The following is a 24,463-nucleotide window of genomic DNA, read 5'->3' on the forward strand; positions in this document are numbered from 1 at the left end:
CGGTACCGGACACAGATGAAAACCGGTATTTTCCGGTTTTCTTCTGTGAACCGGCCGGTACGGAGACCGTACCGGCCGATACCGGCCGGTACCGCTTGGTACCGGCCTCGTACCAGTGCGAACCGGCCGGTTCGCACCGGTACGGTGTTTTTTTTTTGGGGGGGGGAAACCACAGCGCCTCGCTGTGGTTTTTAAAACCACCGCGTGGCGCGTGGTTTCAAAAACCACGCGCCACGCGTGGTTTCAAGGAAGAAGTGGCCCGTGGGCCACTTCTTTCAAAAACAAAAAAAAAGCCGTTTTTTTTTTTTTTGGGAACCACAGCGCCACGCGCTGTGGTTTTTAAACCACCGCGTGGCGCGTGGTTTTAAGAACCACGCGCCCGCGCGTGGTTTTAAGAAAGAAGTGGCTGTGGGCCACTTCTTTCAAATAAAAAAAAACCAGGGTTTTTTTTTTTTGGGAACCACAGCGCCACGCGCTGTGGTTTTTAAACCACCGCGTGGCGCGTGGTTCTAAAAACCACGCGCCCGCCGTGGTTCTAAAAACCACGCGCCCGCCGTGGTTCTAAAAACCACGCGCCCGCCGTGGTTCTAAAAACCACGCGCCCGCCGTGGTTTTAAGGAAGAAAGCTGTGGCCGAGGCCACAGCTTTTTTTTTTTTTATGGGAAAGAAAGTGGTCCGGACCGGTACGGTACCGGTCCGGACGGCCACCGGTACGCCGATCCGGACCAGTACGGCGGACCTTGGATACACCATTTTCTTATTTTTTGTTGTTTTTTCCTTTTTTGTTCTCATTTTTCTTTGTTTTCACTTATTATTTTGATAGGTGCTGTCTAATTTGTAATTTTATCATAGTTTTGATGTCGTTTTTACCATAAAATGGAATTTAAGCACGGTATGCTATATCGGCCCGAATTGAGCTGTACAGGGCGCACCATATCGTACTGATTCAGTACCGGTATCCGGTACGAGTGGTGTACTAACACTCGGTTCAAAAAATTTCATATTGTACCATACCGACACTGGGCTAGTGTGGCATCGGTACGAGGCTCAGTACCGAGACAACGAATCTTGAATTTAAGTAGGCATGCAAAATGTATTTATCAAGGTCTGCCGAACTGGTATCGGAATCCGTACCGGTCGGCGGATGGGTCGGTACGGTGCCGACCAGTACCGTACCGACAGTGCTTGGGCGTGCCGATTCATCCATTTTTTTTGAATTTTTTCAAGTTGATTTAATTGGTAATCAATCTTTTTGAACTTTTCAACGATTTTAAGTCTAATTTGATGTTTTTGATGTATTTTAATATTTTTTTTCATATTTTTTGATGTTTTTGTGATTTCGATTTAACCTGAATAATGCATCTTATTATTTTAAAACGATACAAAATATAAAATGATTAGTGAGATGTTGCATGCTATAAGAAACAACATAAAATATCCTCAAATCAAGTAGCGAGGTAAAAATATAAAATAATACAATAAATTACATATATTTAAAGTACAACACACGTCAATATTTAAAATCTCGTTGAATGGTGATGCTTCTCGTAGATATTTAGATCATTAGCATAGTCAAGAGGTACATTAGCTCACCTCTTTAATTAAACGATATTTTAGTCTTATATGTTTATCCCATAAGAAAGACACTCCGGGTTATAAGCACTTTAGGATCTCTCACTGAAGGTCTGGCTCTAAGAGGTGTCCTTTGGCTGATAAACTGGCTGATAAACCGGCTATGAAGGGGCCCATCCGAATAAGCCGACAGCAAAATCTGACCCGTAAAATACTCCAGGCTGTGTAGGGTAGTAGCCATCGGAAGATGTCTCAGACGCACCATATCCATATCCGTACCCGTATAGGTTATAGGCTGTCTGTGGCTACGATAATAAAATCCAGTATACAATTCGAAACCTAATACGTCTATAGATCCTACTCTACATGCGAGATCATCTACTGCTATATCCTGTCCTCCTGAATGACCTCGAGGAGCCCGTCTTCTATGTGCAATTGAATCCTCATAGGCTCCATCAGATTGTGCACTGTGGTTCCTATCCTGTGTGGTATGCGTAAACGGGGACTCACCGGTGAATCGAATACCATCCTGAGGTTGTGTCTCATAAACGGTGGTCTCATGTCCTTCACTCTCTTTCTGGCCAGCATATCAATAACCATCAGAACTGCTGCTCCTGATATCTGAATCTGAGTGAACTAGCTCCACACTCCATTGGGGCTGCAGGTACTCTTTGTTTTTCTTTTTTAGTGTGCTAGACAAGCTGCCTTCTTACCCTTTGTACCACTCGTCTGTTTATCCTTTGTGTCACTCTCTGCCTACTTATCTTTCGTGCCCCTCTCTGCCTAGCTATGTTGGAAGAATGTATGTCATCCTCCTGATCGAGTCAATCTGGTAGCGTAGTGGCCTCGTCTAAGCATCTCTCGAACATATCTCTGAGAGGATGTCTCGAACAGAGAGTCATGTGGTGATCGGCTCTTCTGTGGCTGTGGCTGTGGCTGATCAGCTGGAAGGATGCGTGAAATATTTCTCTCTGCCCATTGCCCTACATCGACCTTAGTCTCGTTGGCTACGAAACTAACCGGTCATAGAGGCGATCCTCGCTTATTAAGCTTCGGCTCCTTCTGCTGCCCCACAAGCTATTCGATCATAGGATCGTCCTTATCATCAACAAAAGCACTATGGATTGGATCTGTGTACTTTAGCTCCACTTCCTCCTAAATGCACTTTAGCCTCAACCTTAGATTGTAGTGAATATATACAAGGTTGTTGAGGCGCTTCTATGTCAAACGTTTCCTCTGTATGCTTTAGATGAGGGCGAAAATTGACCAGTTGCACTCACAGCCACTTAAGGAGACCATCTGGGAAGATCCGGATAGCTAGCCGCTTAAGATTTTTTGCGAACAAAACCAAAATGAATCCACCATTCAGTTGCAAAAATATTGAAGAAAATTACATATAAGATAGTATTATATTAGTAAGCGTGTAACACTAGGTAAATGTCCTGATGTGTAATATACCAGAATTCATACTTTTCTTACGACAATTGCGGAGACTCCAAAGCTATCAGTGCCCTCTCTAAATATTTTGGTCTGTGAAAAAGAACCATGTTGTAATATGTTAATAATTTAAGATACCAGTTAACTTACACATGTCACTTAAGTTAACTTACCTCTTCTAGACATAGGGCCGCGACTTTTGGATCAGGCTTTATTTTGTAAATCACATTACGCAGAACGGCCAGAAGTTCGTCATCCATATCGATTCTGGCTATAGTGTACTAAAATCGAGCATTCAGGTAGTATGCTTCAAGTAGAGTTCGTTATTGTCTTAGTCAATATCTGCCGAACCGGGCCAAACCACCCGGTTCGGGCAGAGCCGACCCGATTCGACTCGGTGCAAAACTTGGTCGATTCGCTTATTATTTTCGGTACCGGGTCAGTTTGCTTATTATTTTTGGTACCGGGTTGGTTCGCTTATTATTTTCAGTTCTGGCCGTGTATCGGCCGGAATCTATACCGAACTGGCCAGAACTGGTCCTGAACCGATCGAAACCGGCCGGTTCAGTTCAAACTTGGTGCAAATCGGCCGGTTCGCACTGAGTCAACCTGGTTCCGAACTAGGCCTCTCACTATGCACTTGTCTGATGCTTTAAAGCATCAGATTGAAGTTGGGAAGGCTCGAGAAGGCCTTCACAACTGTAAATGAAAGCGGCAGAGAGGTTTCCGCTACTTTTCTTCTCAACCCCTCAAAAATAATATTAATATAAATATTTGAGAAAATTAATTTGAGCTTAAATCCATGTAGAATCCTACCATTTCTCCTTTTTAAGCTTATGAGTATGCATTAAAGGTTACTTATTTCTCTCTTTTTTTTTAAAAAAATTTAGGCCTAAGCCACTATGCACATCATTGCGTCAATACTTGAATAAATGGACTTCAAATTTAATTGGAGAGTAGCTTGCCTGCCCCTAAATAAGCTCCGTGGATTTTAATTTTAATTTTTATTTTTAATCCAAAAATATATTTTTAATTTAAAAAATTATATATAATTCAAAAGTTAAATATTTTAGTGGGATTGTGTAAATTATCCATAGATCTACCACATATCATGAAATCATGCCAAAATCGAAAATTAATTGCATAACCTCTCCTTATTTTGGAATTTTTTGATATTTTTCAGCGTTGAAAAAAAAGAGAAAATGAGGTGGGGGAAGGAAAACATATCTTGTTTTAGGTTGGATCCTCCTTGAATAGTCAAAATCAGTGCACTTTTTTTCCTGGGGGGCTTTTGAAAAAATTGTGAAAGAAGGCCTGAGAAGGCTTGATGCCTTTTGAGGCCTTCCCCCGACTTAAAAAGAGAGGGGAGAGGGGGAACCAGTTCCAAGCAGTTTGGGGCCGGTTCCGATTTCCACATCCGAACCGACTCGGTCCCACACCGTTTCGGCTCCGTACGGCCCAAACCGGGTGGTTCAGGCTTGTTCGACAAACCATGGATCCCCCCATTAAAAGATTTAACAATGGCATAATCAAGTTACTTTCTTGTTGTAAAGATGTGTTGATTCCCCACACCTATATTGGAGTCATGCATCAGGAACAAACTACGCTTTAAGTTGCTCTCATACCAATGTGGAACATGAAAATGTCGACAAGAAAGTAGATTGGAGAAGAAACATATATGTGAAGAAGAGAGAAAGAAGCGAGGAGTGAAGTTGGGCGCGAGAGAAAGGAAGGAAAGAAGATGCAGGAGATGCTTGAAAAGAATCATCTGCGACACTTTTCTACCTGAAATAAATATGCAATTAACTCTTGTTAACTCACTTTACTATGATCTTTGTTCACTCCAAACATAAGAATCAAACCAGAGATCATGTTTGGACCCTTTTCATCTAGGAGCTACATTGTACACTCTTTGACTTCTCCTGGTGAGACTGTGCTCATAACCATCTTTTCTCTCTAGGATTACTTGTATAATGATTGTGCTTTTCTCTAGTCTTAGTTCGTCTGCATCAGAACTAATAGCTAGTTAACTTTTTGCTATATCAAAATAAGCGGTCGGAGCAAGGTACGTGACATCTCCGTACCGGGCTCCATATTGGTGCTACGCTATCACTATGTCGGTATGGTACGATACGGGCGGGTTCAGCATAACGAGTGTCGATACACCCTCTGTACCATATACTGATACCGAATCGGTATGTTACAATATTCTTCGTACCATCCAGTTTGGTATGCCTCGTATCGTCCAGCTCGGTATGGTATGGCGAACCTTGGGTAAAAGTCTATTGCTCTTGATTTTTACGTTTGCAGAAGTTTCCCATGGTTCATCTTTGTATTGCAATTCTTGGTTGTCATTTTGACTTAATGGTTACATGCGTGGTTTACCATACCCATACCATCCGATACCTGGGCATAATGTACCCTACCTAAGGTTCACCCGTCTCGGTACCGGACCCCGTACCGGTGCCACACTAACACAGTATTGGTACGGAATTTTTGTAGTGTACCGGAGTGTTGGTACGCCATACGTACTGGATACCGGTACCAAATTGGTACGATACGGTATGCTATGTACTGCTCAGTTCGGTTTGATATGACATACCATGATCTTCCTAATAAATATCGGTATAGTATTAACGTTCAATGCGGTGAAGTGGCAATTGGCCTATATCGGGTCGAACAGAAGGATTTTGCCTGGTTTTCTGATTGTATCGCCTGGTTTTGGGCAGTACCAATGCTCGGCACGAAAAAAGGGTCTCCTGATTGTATGTTGGTATGGGGTTGTACCATAACATACTGGACATACCATGTACCATACCGGTAAGGTATTGGTACGACCAGTATCTGGTGTTGGTGTAATGAACCTTGGTTACATATAAGTTGTATCTCTTATCATTGTGATTTGTGAAGAACTCTTTTTCATGATAAAATGTACTATTCTGCTGATGCTGTTATTCACATTAATTTGTATTTGATTCAGTGATTTAGTAATTCCAATATTTATTATTATTGGATAGCAATTCTATAGATATCTGCTCTACTACAAGGAATCCATTTTGTGGTTACAGTATACAATGTGGATGACATGTTATTTTTATGGAATATAACTTGTTTGAATATTTGCCTAAAAGGCCATATTTGCTGACATGTTTGCCTTTTTGTCATGTAATTGGTTAACCTTTATTTCTTCTTAGTAGTTATCTTGTCTGAGACCTACTCTGTTTTACATCTTTTGATGGTAGATATGTACATAATCCGGGGTACTTCTTTCAAGTAGCACTTTCTGTCTCTGTTTTTTGTTCACAGTTCTAAAAGGAGGCTGCTTATAGTTATGTTTATTTTTTCTAATGGAAATTGTAGCATATACCATTGGACTTTTCCTCCATGTGTTGTTAACTTTTCTATGTAGCTTTAGCATTTTCAGATTTCCTGCAAGTTAGTTATTCTTTTTTTGTGTTTCATTCACTAGCTTGCTGTTGTATATGTCTACAGGATTTACTTGTGATCCGGAAAATTCACCCTTGCCTTCCTTCATTCAAATCAGAGTTTACTGCTTCTGTTCCTCTAACACGAATTCGTGATATTGCTCACCGCAGTGATATTCCTCACAATCTGAAGGTCATCGTTCACTACAGTATTGTTGATACGACTGGTATTTATTTTTGGTTACTGATATTCCTTTTCCAATTAACAGCAAGAAATTAAACATACAATACAAAACAAGCTTCACCGAAATGCTGGTCCAGAAGACTTGATTGCTACGGAAGCCATGCTTGCTAAGATTACCAAGACTCCTGGAGAATACAGTGAAGCATTTATCGAACAGTTCAAAATATTTCACCATGAACTTAAAGATTTTTTCAATGCTGGGAGGTTGTTGCATTATGACTTTTGACCCTCTTTAAATTTTCTATGCTGGTGTTTAGAAGGCATTCATCAGTTTATCAACCTTGAGCATAAAATGCTAAGACTGGAATTTGTCACACAGGCAACCTATTTAAAGGATATCTTATGGACTTACATTGTGTAAAGAGCATTCTCATTCTTTGCATTCTTGATATGCCTAAACTGAATATTTCATGGCATCTAGTTGGAACTGCAAGTGGAGGTTCTGAAAGCATCCAAGTTCATGTAAAGATAGCTGCATCAGGCTGTCAGTCTTTATTATTAATAATGCAACTGGGCAAATTAGAATGCAAAACTAAAAAGATACTTATTTTAGCTGTTTTAAGTTGCTAACTCTTCACTAAACACTACTGCAGCCTTACTGAACAGCTGGAGTCAATGAAAGAATCTTTGGATGAGCATAATTTACAAGCTGTTGCCATGTTTTTGGAATGCAAAAAGGTAATTTGCCTTCTACTGTTTATATATGATAAGTACTTCAGATTGCAGGATTTGAAATATTTATCTTTGTCATCAGGAAGATATTATGGTTAACACAAAGCTACAGTGGCGTAAAATGCTTAATATTAGTCATGCTTCTCCTTTTTTCAGTGTTTGATATTAAAATGTTTCTCTTTTTTCTTTTTGAATTTTATGCTGGTTGTTTCTATAGTATCTTGATATTTAGAGAATTGGTCTTATTTGTCTGCAAAATGTGAAGTACATTTGGTTGACAGATTGAAAAGCATGGATAAATGGCAAAGGTATAGATTTCTCTGTACAATTTCTAAAAGAAATTCCTTTTCTTCAGAAAAATCATATATTTTTGGAATAATTTTTCCAATCTTGCCCAAAATTTTTCTTGTTGAATTTAATGGTATTTAATATTGCCTAATAATTATATAAATAGTGTAAAATTCTACATTGTCCAAGCTACTAATAGTAGTCATCATTCTCCATGGTTTAACATCATGGAGTCATCTGTCTGTTTGTATTCTTATCTAATTGGTCAATTATTTGGCATTCTGTCTTCAATTGTAGACTGAATCAAAATAAAGGTGGAATTGAGGGGGAGAGGTGTCATGTTTTGATCATCTAGAAATATTATGAGTGGGAAACAATGCATTTAAAATACTCAGACTAGGTTTTTGATTCTCGAATATCATAGCATGAGCCTTTAGGGTGACATGCCAGGTGGATATCCTATATGACGAGTTGATAATGTATGTGCCATAGATTTTATTGTCACACAAAACCACACTGTATCATTTCAATTGGCTTTTAATAAGCTATGAGTTGTATGATATGATATCATGTGATTGTTAAGAGGATGCCTACAGCAACAATAATCAACAATTAACTATGAGGTAATATAACAAAAATTGTCTTTTCCTGAGACTCGAACTATTGAATCCCAAGGTGTGAATATCATAGTCAATCAATAATTCAATATGGTTACAAACCAAATAATCAAAAAAACAGATTATTTCTTGAAAAAAAAGACTGAAAATGTATTACAAATCCAAAGGTCTTAGATAAAAATCTAGTTACCAGTCTTTTAGCATATCCTGTTTCACGTGGAACTATACTTTCAAATATATAAAACGAGATTGAAACTACTATACCAGTCTCTTGCTCTTTTTGAGTCCTCATGCTTCAAGGGAAATGCTTGCCATAAAATGCTCACGTGGAACTATACTTTCAAATATATAAAACGAGATTGAAACTACTATACCAGTCAAGAGTCCTCATGCTTCAAGGGAAATGCTTGCCATAAAATGCTCCTCGGAATCTTACCCAAGTGAGTGGCTCTCTATCTTGTTTATATTTGCGTTTTAGCATCTGCTACCGGTTAAATGCCTCACCCTGTAACATATATGATGCATATAGGATCTTTTCATTATCATGGCATCTTTGAACAACAAATGCTTTTTTCATCTACTTAAGTCAACTTTCAACTTCCAAAGGTTCTGTAGCTCCCTTGAAAGCCTATGGGCCGGCTTCTTAGACTCCCGAATATTGTTACGTCACTGCTCCCCATGTCCTTGTTGTGGCTATGTTTGCATATGTTGTTGCCTTTGCTGCTGTTGTAGCAGTTGTTGTTGCAATTGCTGTCGCGTTTGCATTATTCCAAATTTCCAACTAATATTTGCATTAGTTGGGTCATACCGGATTCTTGCTGCTCTGACTCACTGTTTCTGGGAAGATCAATGGCTCCCTCCTATAGTGGTGTGCCACCGACATGCTGGGGGTTGTCACCAAATTGCTGGATTGATGCCTCTCTAGCAGCATTTTTGGCATCCTTTTTCATCTAACGTGGAGACATTTTAACCTATATTTTGTGGTTTCCCATATCGCCCCATACTGTACCAGGAGGAAATCAGTATGAAATTAAACTTCAAGTCGGTACAAGCCCTGACCATTTCATACCGAGGTGTACCGCCCCGTACCGAGGCATATTGTCCCATACCGAGGTGTACCGACCTGTACTGAGGCGTACTAAGGTACGTACCGTCCCATATCGAAGCGTACTGGACTGAGGTGTATTGAGATAAAAATTGAAAAAAATGACTAGAGAGCTGATTTGGTACAGAGGTGTACCATACCATATTAAACCATACCGAACCAATAACGTACCGATATGGTACTCAGAACTGAGATTGTGGACTTTGCTATATTCATCAGATAGTAGCAAAATTCTTATTAAAATTATTAATTAATTGGAAGAATTATTAAGATAGCTTGTGCTGAAATCATCATAAAGTGACGTCCCAATGTTCCTAGTATCTATTGGCCTACTCTCATCTTATATTTGACTTTATGAGGTATGATTCATCCACTTATGCTTTGATACCATATTAATTGCTCTGATGCCATAACAATTGTCATGCCTCGATGGAAATTGCGAGCCAGGGTCATGGCAAATGCCATATACTCAAGGAGAACTCTCCTCTCAAGCATGCCAGGCATTCCAATATGATATCAAATGCATCATAACGAAAATTATTTAATTCACTCAAATGCAAAATTCAATTAATTAACGAATCTAACTAATCAATAAAATTCAACGGTATTACATCAACTAAACCTCAAATAATAAACATATAAAAAAATTGTAATAATAGTGACACTAAATCTAAATTCTGTCGATATTATTGAATCTCACTTCTAGCCTCACTGTACAGCAGTACCTGCGTTCGCAACTAAGAATCTGAATCTGTAAAGAAAGAAGAGATAAGAGATAACGAATACCTTAACTAGATAATTTATGTAATAACATAAGATATAATAGTTAAATACTAATTACCATGATTGAATATAAAACATAATCATTTTTTTCAAAACACATCCAACAAATTCGATATCTTTCAAATATTCAAATACTTACTTCTAAATCTGATTCAAAATAAATTATATTCAACTCAGCAGCTTGTAACTATGTCTGCAGTTATATCCTGTGGCTAGGCTAGAAACAGAAACATAATCATACTTATACCATGAGGAGTGGGCCCGAATACCATACTTATACCCTACAGCATGGGTCAACATACCATAATTATACCATATGGTGGGGCTAGAAGTAGAATAGTATGCTTAATAATAATCAAGGTGCCAATGCATAACCCACAATTGGCAGGGTCCCGAATATAGTCAAGTTGAGAGTCTAAATCCAATACGCATCAAAGCTCTTCTTATAAAATAACGATATACTATAATCCAATCAAAATATGCATACACGATATAAGTTCAATAAACAACATATTAATATTCCAAAAAATATTACTTTGAAATTAAGTATTTATTTTCCATTCAAAACGGTTTCATAAAATAAATAATTCACATATCAATTGATTAACAATTTATTTGATGTCAAAAATAATATTATTTAAATGAATATACCTTTGCGAAAATAATGAATGGGCAAATCCAACTAATCCTGAGAGCCTCTTTCAAAACCTAATATTCAAAATTATATTTTTATCAATATTTAGCCATGACAAATTTTAAAATAGAGACCCTAAATTTTTAACCCTACATAGGATTGAACTAATAATCAAAAGTGCCTCATGGAAATTAGGTCCTCCGAGATGAAAGCTTGGCTAGGATTGTACTAATCATGGAAGAGAGAGAGGAGTAGAGAGAGAAAAGTAAAGTGAGACAATGTGGGAGAAGATGAAATAGGGATGACTTAGGGCTTCCTCTTCTAGTTTTAAATAGAGGAAGGGGAACCTAGGGGATGATCTAGTGGTGGAGACAACCTTCCATGATGGAAGGCTTGTCGCCCAATGATGGTGGAATGACGACCTGTGGTGCATGAAATAGGAAGAAAGAGTAGAACCCAACCCCATACCAAGGGACATTTAGAAAACTGCCGCAACGCCGACCATGGCCGGTGGCAAACCAGGGCAAACATGGATGCAGGGAAGGACTATAGGAGATCTCAAGAAAAGAAAACCAACAATATCAAAAAATATAGATCTACAATTTGAACTGCGCATCCCTATTGTTGATGAAATATGGCAATAATTTGACTGGAATCCATGATCTCGAAGCCGGAGAAGATGGGAAGCAAAATAAATTAAAGGATTATAAGGTCTTAGTTCCGGCGAGAGCTTTGCTGCGACCACAACTGTCATGCCCCGAACCTAGAGCGCACCCTAAATCCAGAGCATGACAGATGCTGCATACCTGTATAATGGATCATACAAGCATGCAAAGCTGCAGATCATATCAAAGCAATACTAATTTTTAAAAACTTATTTAATCAAGAACTTATGCAAATGTTTCTTACAATAGTTCCAAAGTGACATAAGTCAACAATTGCTAACTGCTGACATAAACTAAATAAAATATTTTAACTAGACTAGCTAAAACTCTAATGATTGAAAGTGTCTTCAAAAGAACTAGTGCACTCTCCAAGTCTGGAGCAATCATGCATCTAGATCTGAAAACCAGAGAAACATAATAATGAGCTACACTAGATCTGAAAACTTTAAAACAATGCATAAGCTTCAAATTGATATGAAATTTAAAAGGCACAAAGGAAACCTACAATTTTCATGTTTGCATTCATTTTCCATATGACACTGTTCAAATGCTGAGATGCTTGGTCGTAGATTTTGGTGTGAGGGTTTCTTATATTCTGCTTTTTGAACACAAGTTGGAGCTTCGATCACCAGTTTTGTTCTTCAATGTCTCCATGTTGCTGTCAGAGTGCTTCTTCTTCTAATAGTGATCACTTATACCCTGTATGCTTCACATCTTAATAATCATCTAATAGAATTCATATCAAAGCATGTGGAGTCAATTTCAAATCACATTGCCTGCTGCAAGTGAGATGTGTGAGATGATTCAGATAAAATAAAAGCAGAATTTGTATATGATGAAAATATTTGCCTATTATTTAACATCTTCTTCACAGATACTGCCTTTAGTTCCGGATGTGCCGGCTAAAGATATATTTCTCATCTCTTGTGTAAATGAACATAAATTTTTGATGGTGTCATAGAGTTTGGAGCAGCTGGAGGAAGCAGACAATTTCATTGGAAATAGTAGTGGGGTTGAATTTTTGATGAGAACCCTGCAATCTTTGACTACTGTAAGGTCACAGATCATGAAAGGTCTTGAAAGTGGTCTTAGAAATGATGCTCCTGATGCTGCTATAGCAATGCGTCAAAAAGTATGGTTTGCAAACATTTTTGATAATATATGTTATTCATTTATTTATTTGAACTGTTGTTCTACAGCATGGTATTCAAACTTTACTGTTTTGTAGTGGCGTCTATGTGAAATTGGCCTAGAGGATTACTCTTTTGTTCTTTTGAGCAGGTATTTATCTTGATCTTGAGTTTTTCTTCGCTTCCTTCTCTCTTACTTGAACACTTGTATAGGAGGAGCGCTTCTCCAAGGATATAGACATAAATAGTGACCAAGATTGGTTAGATGAAGTAATTTATTGGTGATGGCAATAACCTTATAATTTTTTGTGTTTTATATTTATTCCTTTAGTTAGTAATTTTGTATGAACAATTTGAAATGCATACCATATTTGTAGAGATTGGGTGTATACTTGTTTGATTATGTGTTATTTGTACCTTCATAATCTTTTATTACTTATGGTGGTGAACTGGTGTTAATATGATGAAGCTTATCTGTGGGACTTTGCCAATAATTTGACGTTCTTTCCAGTGAATTAAATAAACTTTCCATCACCTATATTCCCTGTTTAAGATAATCAATTAGTACAAAAATTAATATTTATGCACTATTGCATATATATCTTCATTATACCGTCTTCATGTTGTCTTTCTTTTGTTTTTCCTTGTCATTTGTTTATAAGTCCTTAGATCATGCTTTTTGAAAGATGTGTAGGCATAGGGCCATCTTATATTGCCTTGCTCATTAGAAATATATTCGCTTAATGCCCTTATAAGAGGCACGTTCATTTATAGACTGACTTCTAAAGTCTCATGAGATGAGAGGCTCAGAACTGAAGATTTAGGACCATAATGAAAGTTTTTGGCAGTAGATTTGGCATTATTTATATCTTGTAACTGGATTGGATCTTTTTGACTGAACCAGATTCTTGCTAGTGATGGTTCTTGAATAGTTAATTTAACTCAGTAATCTTGTTGCAAGTAACTGCTGAAGGTGGCCGATTTCTTTTCTAGTTTTGTTTTGTATTTTATGTGTGAATTTTGAAAAGAGATCCCAAGTTTATGCACAAATGCCATAATTGTGAGATTTGAACCTTTGAATTGTCATCGAAATTAGTTTTGTAGGACATTGCTTTTCATCTATTTGAGGATGAACCACATTCTAGGGTCTTCCAAATTACGTTTCCATTCCATATTCTCCATATAAATATGGTATCAATTTTGGCATCCTACTACGACAATATTTCTGTTTAATCAACCTGCTACAAGTTAATATCTACTTAAATGGGCCTCGATCCATCTTAGGACTGTTTTTCCCTAATCCATTCCTTTGTATGTTGTGTCTCTTTTCTTAGACAAGTATATATTGCTCATGAACATTAACATCCTTTTAATACCACAATTTGTTTACCCTATTGATGCCAATTAGATTTCACTTTTGCTTGTTTTGGCCTAATGTGCTTGTTGCCTAGTCTTTTCTCTTGATTTCTTTATTGAGCAAATTCTTTTTCTTGTTTTTCATGTCCAAAAATTACCAATTTGTTAGATTCCCTGTACATGATCGGATTTCCTTATAATTTGATGTTTTCCCTATTTTGTCTAGTCTAATAGGTTCCATTTGTGCTTGCAAGACCCACCTAAACTGCTAAACCTAGTAGTTAACATGAAGTTGCATTCTTTCTTAAGCCTTTATATGAAATTGTCACTATCGGAGACTCATTCGAATTCCAAGGTGAGACCATCATCAGTCAAAATATCAATTATATTGATCCATTATTAACAAAGGCCATTTGATTGGATGGAGCTTAACCAAAGCTATATATCTCTTAACTCTTTCATAAAACCTACTTACAATGTAAAATATTCTATATTGTAACAATAACCGGTACACCAGGACTCGGTGCGAACTGGCACCGAGTTTGGTTTTCAGAGCGCGCTGCGCGCGTGCTGTGGCTTTTAATGCCATTGTAGCTACAGTGGCATTATTAAATGCCACAGCCGAGCGCGCTTGCGCTCGCCGCGCGCATTTGCACCCACCGCGCGCGTTGTGGCCGGTTCGGTACCGGTTCAAACCAGTTCGAACCGGTACTGGCGCCGACCGGTACCGGTACGGTGATCCTTGAACAATACCTTACCTTTCTTACAAAATAACATAAATTAGTATCTCTTCGTGGTTGCTTCAGTAATCACTAGATTCAAAAGCAGCTTAAAAACACCAAGTCTTTTGAAAAGATTGTAATACAAATGGAGTGTTCTAGATTTTCTCAATAAGCATTCATTATAGTGTTTCCCTTGAGAATGAGGAAAACCACCAAAGGGTTGGCTAGATGAATGCATAGACATGCCACTGGTTTCTAATTGGAAGGGATAGAGATTTGATATGTGAGTGTGGAGTAATATGGGTTCTATTACCTTGAATCTCAAAGGACTTTCACTACTAGGATGCTGCTGCTAGAAGGTAGAATGACAAGACCAATTAAATTGCAGTAGTTTAAGGAGAACAAAGTTTGAAAACTTGTCTTTTTCGCCCGACGTGGAGGCATCCTGACCTATATGCATCAAATAACAGCATACTCATAAAAAACTTACAATTAATAAAAAGCTTACCAAATTAATTGTAAGTTTTTAGAATAGTCATCACATTCTTCACACCTAACATCCCAATGTCCCTAGTGTCTACCCACCTACACTCATATCGTGTCTGATTCTTTGTCTTAGATTTTATCAACTCCGCTCTGATACCACTTAAGTTGTCATGCCCCCGGCCCGAAATTATGAGCCGGGGTCGTGCCAACCGCCGTAGGAAACTCTCCTCACGAGCATGCAAGGCATCTTAACCAAACATCTCAATTTAATAAATATAAAATAATTCAACTAAATAAATACAATCTTATTCCATTGACTAACTTAAGTCATAAGGTCTTACAGCTCTAAATACGCAGTGGAACAATAATTTAGCAACATGCAAACTTAGTTCTTAAAATAACAAAATCTTGCAATGTCCAACAACCATAATAAATGTTCAAGATAACAGTTCAACTTAAGTAACCCTAATCTAAGATAGCTTGCGCCACAATCCTTCTAGTCGCTCTCCCATTTTAGAACCCCATTAGACTAGTTCTCGGAATCTGTAAAACCATAAGAAATTGTATAATGAGCTAAACAGCCTAGTAAGTAATAAAAATGAACACTCTAGCTAGATAAATCAAGCAATAATATGTAGAAAATAAATATATATGCAATTCCAAGGTATAAGTCAAATATTTTTTAAATTTTTCAGATTCTTTTCACTGTTTCGAGCAAGGAAAGCCGTATGGGCCGGTACGGGCCGGTACGTACCGGTCCGGTCCTTGACCGGTTTCTGAAACAGATGAAAACCGGCTGCGAACCGGCCGGTACGGAACCCGTACCGGCTGGTACCGCTTGGTACCGGCCTCGTACCGGTGCGAACCGGCCGGTTCGCACCGGTACGGGTTTTTTTTTTGGGGGGGCGAACCATAGCGCGAGGTGGTTTTTAAAACCACGCGCCCGCGTGTGGTTTTAAGGAAAGAAGTGGCCCATGGGCCACTTCTGTCAAAAAAAAAAACCGGTTTTTTTTTTTTGGGAACCACAGCGCCACGCGCTGTGGTTTTTAAACCACCGCGTGGCGCGTAGTTTTAAGGAAAGAAGTGGCCCGTGGGCCACTTCTGTCAAAAAAAAAAAGCCTGCAATTTTTTTTTGGGGAACCACAGTGCCACGCGCTGTGGTTTTTAAACCACGCGCCCGCGCGTGGTTTTATGGAAAGAAGTGGCCCACGGGCCACTTCTGTCAAAAAAAAAGCCGTTTTTTTTTTTTTTGGGAACCACAGCGCCACGCGCTGTGGTTTAAAAACCACAGCGCGTGGCGCGTGGTTTTAAGGAAAGAAGTGGCCCGTGGGCCACTTCTGTCAAATGCCACAGCTTTTTTTTTTGATGGGAAAGGAAGTGGCCTCCGGCCACTCATTCCCATCAAAAAAAATAAATTTTTTGAGTTGATAGCAAAAGAAGGGGCCGAGAGGCTGCTTCTTTCTTCGCTCGTTCGGTTATAAAAACCGAACGAGAGGCTTTATTAATAACTCCAGAATAACTAAAATCCAGGAATGAGCCTCTGAAGAGTAATCAGAGATGGGAAGATTTGAAAGATAGCCCACAAATTGAGGAGGTCCTGCCCAAAAAATCCAGCGGAGACTATTTAAGGTGCGATTTTTTTGTCCTATGTTATTTCATTAATTTTGTTAATAATTTATTTAAAAAAATAGTTTATAAATTACTTAAATAATAAGATAATGCAAAAATTTACTTTATTAGCTTAATTTTTTGATAAGTTGTCCTTTTATGATAGAAATAGAGCCATCAAGAAAAACGAACCCTGCAAAGCGTGATATTGGCTGGTCTTATGGGCGAAGATTTGGAAGTGAGGGGCAACGACACCAGTTTCAATGCAAGTTTTGCGACAAGGTTTTCAAGAAAGGAGGGGTAACCAGGTTGAAGCAACACTTAGCCGGAAATTCCGGTGAGGTTGCTACGTGCCCAAATTGTCCTAGCGAGATTCGTGTGCTGATGAGGCAGAATCTCGCTGAGGCCAAAGAAGCGAAGGGGATGGATTCCAAGAAGAGGGCAGAGGTCGATCGCCAAGCGGCAGAGCCACCTTCTTATCACTCTAGGGAGCCAGAGGAAGTCGAGGATCTAGATGAGGAGGCAGATATTCAGGCGGCCATGCATGCAAGTCTGGATGATCAGTGGCAGCAGGAGGACGTGGCCAGGCATAGGGCTCGATTTGGGCCCTCTGCATACGAGTCGAGCGGCGGTTCTGGGAGCACTAGACAAGATCCAGAGTTCTTGAGGGCAACTTCAGTCAGCAAAGAACGTGGCCGAATTGCATCTATGCTGGGTAGTTTTGGTAGCCGAAAGAAGTCATCTAGAGGAATTCCACAAGGTGCGACAATTCATGATGTAGATCCGCATGCTCTTCCCAGTAGAGATTCAAGGCAGCAGAGGGTAGACACAATGTGGATGAAGGATAAGAAGAAAACTATGTGGCGAGCTATTGGATCTTGGTTTTACTTCAGCCACATCCCAGCGAATGTGGCAGACAATACATACTACAGGTCTGCCATTGTCGCTATACAAGCTGCCGGTCCCGGTGTAGCTCCTCCAGGCCCGAAGGACATATACGGTGAGCTTCTTGACAACAATAAGGAGGAGCTGGAGAATTGGATTGACTCCTACAAGAGCAAGTGGCCCATATATGGACTAACCATCATGTGCGATGGTTGGACCGGTCCGACCAGGCGGAGCATCAACTTTCTGACATACTGTGATGCTAAGACCTTCCACAAGTCGATTGATGCTTCGGCTTATGTGCACAACACCTCGTACATGCTGAAACTTATGGAGGATGTGATTGATCTGGTAGGAGAGGAGAATGCCGTGCAGGTCGTCACTGATAATGGATCGCAATATAAGGCTGCCGGGCAGGTCTTGATGGAGCGGCGGCCACATATTTTCTGAACCCCATGTGCTGCACATTGTATCGATTTTATGTTGATGGACATTGGAAAGATCCGTAGGGTGCAACAAACGGTGGAGACAGCCCAACGCATTACCAGGTATATTTATAACCATAACTGGATCCTTTCATTGATGAGAAAGTATGCAGGGGGAGAGATTCTGAGACCAGGAGTCACACGGTTTGCTACCAACTTCATCGCACTTGATAGCATACTCGAGAAGAGAGGAGCCCTACGTCAGATGTTTGCCAGTTCCGAGTGGTATGATAGTAGATATTCTTATGCCGGCACTGAAGGAAGCAAGATAGAAGACTTGGTGACGAGACAGCCATTCTGGCAGCGGGCTACTACAATAGTCAAAGCTATCAAACCATTATATGAAGTGCTGCGGGCCGTAGATAGCGAGATCTACCCCCAGATGGAGTTTTTGTATCACATGATGGTCAAGGCAAAGGATCAGATTATGGAGGCAGATCCAGCACATGGCCGGTCATACATCAACATCATTGAGCAACGGTGGGGAGCGCAAATGGGTACGGAATTACATCTAGCAGGTAAGCTAAGATATAATTATAGTGACAATTATAGTGATGGATATAATTATATAATTATGCTAAGATAGTCTCGTATATGTGCAGCATACTACCTAAACTCCCGATTTCAGTACAACATAGATGGAATTGGTATGGATGAAACACTTTTGGATGCTTTGCGTAATGTGATTTACAAGATGGAGGCATCTCCAGAAAAAGTGGCCCTATGTCTTGAAGAGGTAATTATGATTTAGTAATTACCAGCATGTGTAAGTATATCGGCATCTTCAATTATTAACATGGTTTTCTTATGCTTATTTTTCACAGAGCAAATTATTTAGAGAGGGCAGCTACAGTTTTGGCCAACGAGCGGCTGTCGTCAGCAAACACAATATGAATTCAGGTACGTGACACATCAGGAAAACATTCACCTGGTGTTACTTAGTTACTATTATAGAACTATCATATATGTAATTTTCATAAATATTTTTGCAGCTGAATGGTGGGTGCATTTTGGCGGATCCGCGAGAAATCTAAAGCGGATAGCTATCCGGATCCTCTCCCAAACAGTCTCCTCTAGTGGATGTGAGCGCAATTGGTTCACCTTCGCCCTTCCACAGCAAACAAAGAAACCGTTTGACGCAAAAGCGCCTCAACGACCTTGTTTATGTGCATTACAATTTGCGGTTGAGGCTAAAGTGCATCCAGGAGGAAGTGAAGCTCAAGTATACAGATCCGATTTACGGATCCTTCACCGCTGATGACGATGATCCACTACTCGGCTGGCTTGTAGGCCAGCAGCAAGAGCCCGAGCTTGACGAGCCAGGATCGCCTCCACGACCAGCTACCTTCATAGCCACCGAAGCTGGGGTCGATCCAGAGCAATGGGCTGAGCGCAATATTCCACGCACTTCCAGAGCTGATCAATCGCAGGCACAAGGGAGCCAGACAGAGAGGTCCAGGAAAGGAAAACAAAGAATCCCCATGGAGAGTGTCGAGGAAGAGATTTGGACTAGCAGCGATGAAGGTTCTGGTGGTGATGGATCTTCTAGCCATGGAGGGAGCGGAGGACTGTATGGTACTCATGAGACACAGCCGGAGGGTGGTCTTTATTTCACCGGTGAGTCCCAATTTATGGGTGCTACACAGGATACGGACCACGGTCGACCACCTGATAGATTTCGTGAGGATATTATTGGATATAGAAGACGGGCTCCTCGAGGTCGTTCAGGAAGACAGGATACGACTGCAGATCCGACAACATACGGATATGGATTCTATTATCCACAGTCTCAGCCTGACGAATATGGATATAGTGCATTGGATTTTGCTTCCGCCATATTTGGATGGGATCATGGGCCTCTACACAATCAGAGGACACCTCTCAGAGCCAGAGCGTGAGCGAGAGATCCGACAGTTCTTATAACCTGGCGCGCGTTCCTTCTGATTGGGTTGATTTGCCTCCTCCTGATTATACTTATGATCCAGATATCTACGAGAGCCATCGGCACTCGTCCCGATTTTAGATATCCTAGAGTACTTTAAATGTATGTAAATGATTGTATCTTAATTTGAAGATATTTTATGTGTATGATTTTATCATTTGGAACGGGAGAAAAACATAACATGCAATCATGCATCATATATGTTTCAAATTTCAACCCTAAATTTAAATATAAAAACATCGAAAATCATGAAAAAAGCAATAAAAAAACATCAATTTTCACTTAATTTAAGATCCAACAGAGACAACATTTAAAAAAAAAAGTTTGGCTCGCGGTACCGGACCGGTACGGCCGCCATCGGTACGCCGGTCCGGACCGCCACCGGTACGCCGGTCCGGACCGCCACCGGTACGCCGATCCGGACCGGTACGACGGACCTTGGTTTCGAGATTCTTTCACATATTCAATTCATCTTGTCAATCTTGGACTATGACCATATGTTCCCTGTTGCAGGATTATAAACATCGACTAATCTTCTTGCGGTGAGTCCTTCAGGACGGTCAATTGCCAACGTATCTACCCCCATTGGCGGAGTCCTCAACATAACTAGGTCGAAGTTCAATTAGTTCTCTATTTCATTTTTCATTTATGAAAACATGCAGTGTCAAAACCAAATATCGTTCATATCTTCATTTCTTTTAATTTATTAGACTCAACTCAACAGCCAGGAACTATGACCATATGTTCCCTATGACAGGGTCATATATTAGCCCCCATTGGCAGGGTCCTCAACATAGCCCGACTGTAAGTCTGAATCTATTTCATGTTATTATCTTTTCTCACATTATGTTCAGTGTTCCAAACTAAAAGGTACAATGTCAGAGCAATCAAACACAATCTAAATCAAAAGCAAATACGTTCAATCAGAGTCATACAATATTCTAAAAATATACATATAACCCATGCATCAAATTCGTAATCATGAATAATTCGATTCATAAAACATATATATAGTTTGCCGATAAATTTAGTAAAGAGGTTACATCACTTACCTTGCAAACGCGATCCACAACAAATCCAATTAATTCCGCAAATTCCTCGCAGAACCTAATACTCAAAAATCATATTCTTCTTTTAAAATTCATCACAATATACGTATACAAAAACTTAAATTTTAATATCCTCCCATGGCTGACCCTAGAAGTGCCTAGCACCCCGAGTTCGGGTTCATACCCGTAAACTACCCCCATATTCATTTTTTTTCTTTTTCCTTCTTTTCTTTTTCTTTTTCCTTCTTTTCTTTTTTCTTTTCTCTTTCTCTCCCGACTTCCCTCTTCTCCTTTGGCGAAACAGGGGATCCGTGACCCCCGCCCCCTTCTTTTTCCCTCTCGGTCGGGCTCAGGGGCGACCGAGGTGGCCGGCCCCGACGGCAGCAGGAGGTGGCGGAGCAAGCCTGACCACCCCCGACGGCTGGCGGCGGCGAACACGCCGACGGCTAGAGCTCACGGGCCGAAGCAGAGCACTCCTTTTTGGACCCAAATCCGGCGATTGGCCACCTCCAAACCACAACACATCATGGCCAAGCAATGAGAGAAGAGAAGAGGAAGGCTAAGGACTCTTACCTCGGCCCCAACGAAGATCCGGTGCCTCTCTTCCTCTCCGGCGGCAAAGGAAGAAGAAGGCCCAACAGCCCTCTCTCTCTCTCTCTCTCTCTTTCGGCGGCAACACAAAGAACCCCCCCCCTCTTCCTTGGGTGTGGCGGCTCTATCTCGGTGGCTTCAAAGGAGACAGAGAAGAAGCCCTAAAACAGGGCTTTCTTCTTCTTTGGGATGGATCCTTCCATCCCACTGCCTCATGTGCAACGCATGTGAGGCCGAAACTTGGGACTGGGCCTAGTTCCAGGGTCTCACATTGGTACTCAAGTATACACCCTGATACTCGATCTCCACCTTTGGTTCTCTACTCTGCACCTTGATACTTGGTCTGCACCTTGGTAGTTGGTATAAAATTGACATCATTCTAGAACCTCTTACTACTTGGCCTGCGCAAGATGTTCCTTCTAAAGCTACTACTGGGCCTATCCTTTGGAACCTGCCAAGGCTTGTTGTTGATCGGTATACGGATCACTGTCATCGATCTGGATGTAGTGTAATATATGGTCAAAGAATTAAGTTTTCCTTGAAAGTAATGACTTTAATAAGTCATCAGAGTTCAAGCGTAGATTCATTAAAAACATTTTTGAAAACAAAAATGCAAAAGGTCAATCTCCTAGAAGAAATGAGAAACAACAAATAACTAAAACATAATACAAATTTCAAAATGACTTTGATATTTCACATAGTTTCACATTTTCTTACAGGGTTCTTTTATACCCGCAAAGCCATATAAATTCAAATTGCTAATGCAAATGAGGCCATATATATTCTCATTGATGAACCGTGTAAGGTTACACAAATCCTCGAGGTGCACAATTACCATTTGTCCCAAGATTTACATATATTCTCCTCATTAATTCAAAGCAGGCCACATATACCACTAAGTCAGAGGATTACGTATACCGTATCATCTGCAGATTTAGTAAATAATTGATAATGACATATTAAAAAGGTCCAATCAAAATTCATGAATCTAGAGGAAGGTTTTAATTCTAGAAGTTCGAGTGAAAATCTATGCATGCAAGTTCAGAAATATCACTTTGGAAACTCATGATTTAGAGATTTTATATTGAAACCAAAAGATAAATTCAAATTTCACATGGTACAAAAAATTCTGAAGAAGAACAAGTCAAATGTCTTTGGAAGTAATTGTAGGTTTCAAATTATAAAACAACATAAAAATTGCTACTAATTGTAGAGTCCAAAACTCAAGGAAATCCTAATTTTGAAAAGGACATCAAGGTTTAGTACTTCAAGGCATCCTGACCACAAGGTCAAAATGACACTAATGAAACCAACTTCAAAAAGTGACTTGGTTTTATGGTTTTAAAACAATATTTAGTTTTTGAATTGGCTATTCAAAGAAGACACAGGTTTTAAAAGCACAAAACAAATATCAAATTCCAGAGAGATGGAAAGATTACTTATAAAGGAAATCATAAATTTTGGAAAGGACCTTATGGTTTAGAATTTCGAACCATGCATAACCTTAGGCAAGGAGAAAATGTGTGTATATGTAAATATATATGTATATACATACATACATACATACATACATGTGTGAATATATGTGTGTGTATATATATATAAATACATAATTGGTTATTAAATACCTTCCTAGTTTGTTGATCGTCATTTTGACCTTGTTAAGCATTCTGTCCCTTTGAACATTGTTATATATCAATCTTTACACCCAACATTCTTGGAATGCATCTTCATTGCTGTGCATAAACCTTAACTATCTGACCCCCTAGTTTCCTTAGGTTTTTGCAATGATTTAATTATCAGCGGGATTGGGGGTGTCCTACATATTCTGTACCATTTCTTTACGAAAGTGGGGAATTGGATGGCCCACACCAATCCCTTATCATGTGGGGCGCCCCACCAATCCCATGTGGGCTCTCCTAGAATAGGAGGTGAATTGGGTGATCTGCTTCCTATCTTGATGTTTTAGTGGCTTCACATCATGAAGGCATCTTTTGGGGAGTAAAATCAAAAAGAAGAGGAATGTGAAGAGATTGATGGAAATAAAAAATTGGGGGAGTACCCTTGAGAGGGCTTGATTATTCGAGATTGACCCTAGAATTGTGAGGATTTCACACATGGCCATGGTGCAGGCGAGGAGCGTGGCGTGCTCACCCTCACTCATGGTTCGGACATTGAGAGTCCACTCTCAGTTCATGAAAGCGCGTACCCCTAGCCCTCACAAAATATCATGACTCGCAATCCCTCTTTGAATGAGCTGTTTTTTATTTTTTTTTTGTGGTGGTGGGGAAGCATACTTTCCTAAGCAGATAGAGATCGACAGTATGAAGTAGGAATGTAAAATTGAAATACGCTTTATGAGACATTCTTCAATTAATTATTTTCCATTTTTGACATCTTTTTCTGATAATCAACTGTTCTAGTTTAGCATATATCTTAATACTTAGTAGCTTATACAGTTTGTAAAGTACACTGAAGATTACTATTAAAATTTTAACAAAAATCAGTTAAGACAAAAATAAGATTAGATATAAGTACATAGCATCTTACCCTAGAGTACACTAAATAGGCCAATTTACACTAAATACATTATTTTCAAGTCCAAGGATATTTAAAAAGAAAATATAATTATTAAACCTTCTACGGCCAATTACAAAGATTAAAAATATATAAAAGGCATCCCAAGGAAGTACTTGGATGCTTTTACCAGGGTGGCCACTTGGATGGGGCGGGGTGTGGCCTGTCCCCCTTTGTGGGGAAATGGGAA

General features: G+C 39.7%; 1 protein-coding gene across 2 annotated transcripts in view; it reads left to right on the forward strand.

Moving 5' to 3' along the window:
* The window catches only part of LOC103714355 (phosphoglucan, water dikinase, chloroplastic), a 64,216-nt gene that overhangs the window by 17,317 nt on the left and 22,436 nt on the right, over positions 1-24,463 (forward strand). For both annotated transcript variants that reach the window (XM_039133857.1, XM_039133856.1), the window contains exons 5-9: positions 6,502-6,627; positions 6,704-6,882; positions 7,272-7,356; positions 12,404-12,574; positions 12,671-12,723. In XM_039133857.1, coding sequence (XP_038989785.1) covers positions 6,502-6,627; positions 6,704-6,882; positions 7,272-7,356; positions 12,404-12,574; positions 12,671-12,723 — 614 coding nt within the window. The remainder of the gene's footprint in view (positions 1-6,501; positions 6,628-6,703; positions 6,883-7,271; positions 7,357-12,403; positions 12,575-12,670; positions 12,724-24,463) is intronic.

This window comes from Phoenix dactylifera, chromosome 14 (genome assembly GCF_009389715.1).
Source record: "Phoenix dactylifera cultivar Barhee BC4 chromosome 14, palm_55x_up_171113_PBpolish2nd_filt_p, whole genome shotgun sequence".
In the NCBI taxonomy this organism is placed as follows: Eukaryota; Viridiplantae; Streptophyta; class Magnoliopsida; order Arecales; family Arecaceae; genus Phoenix; species Phoenix dactylifera.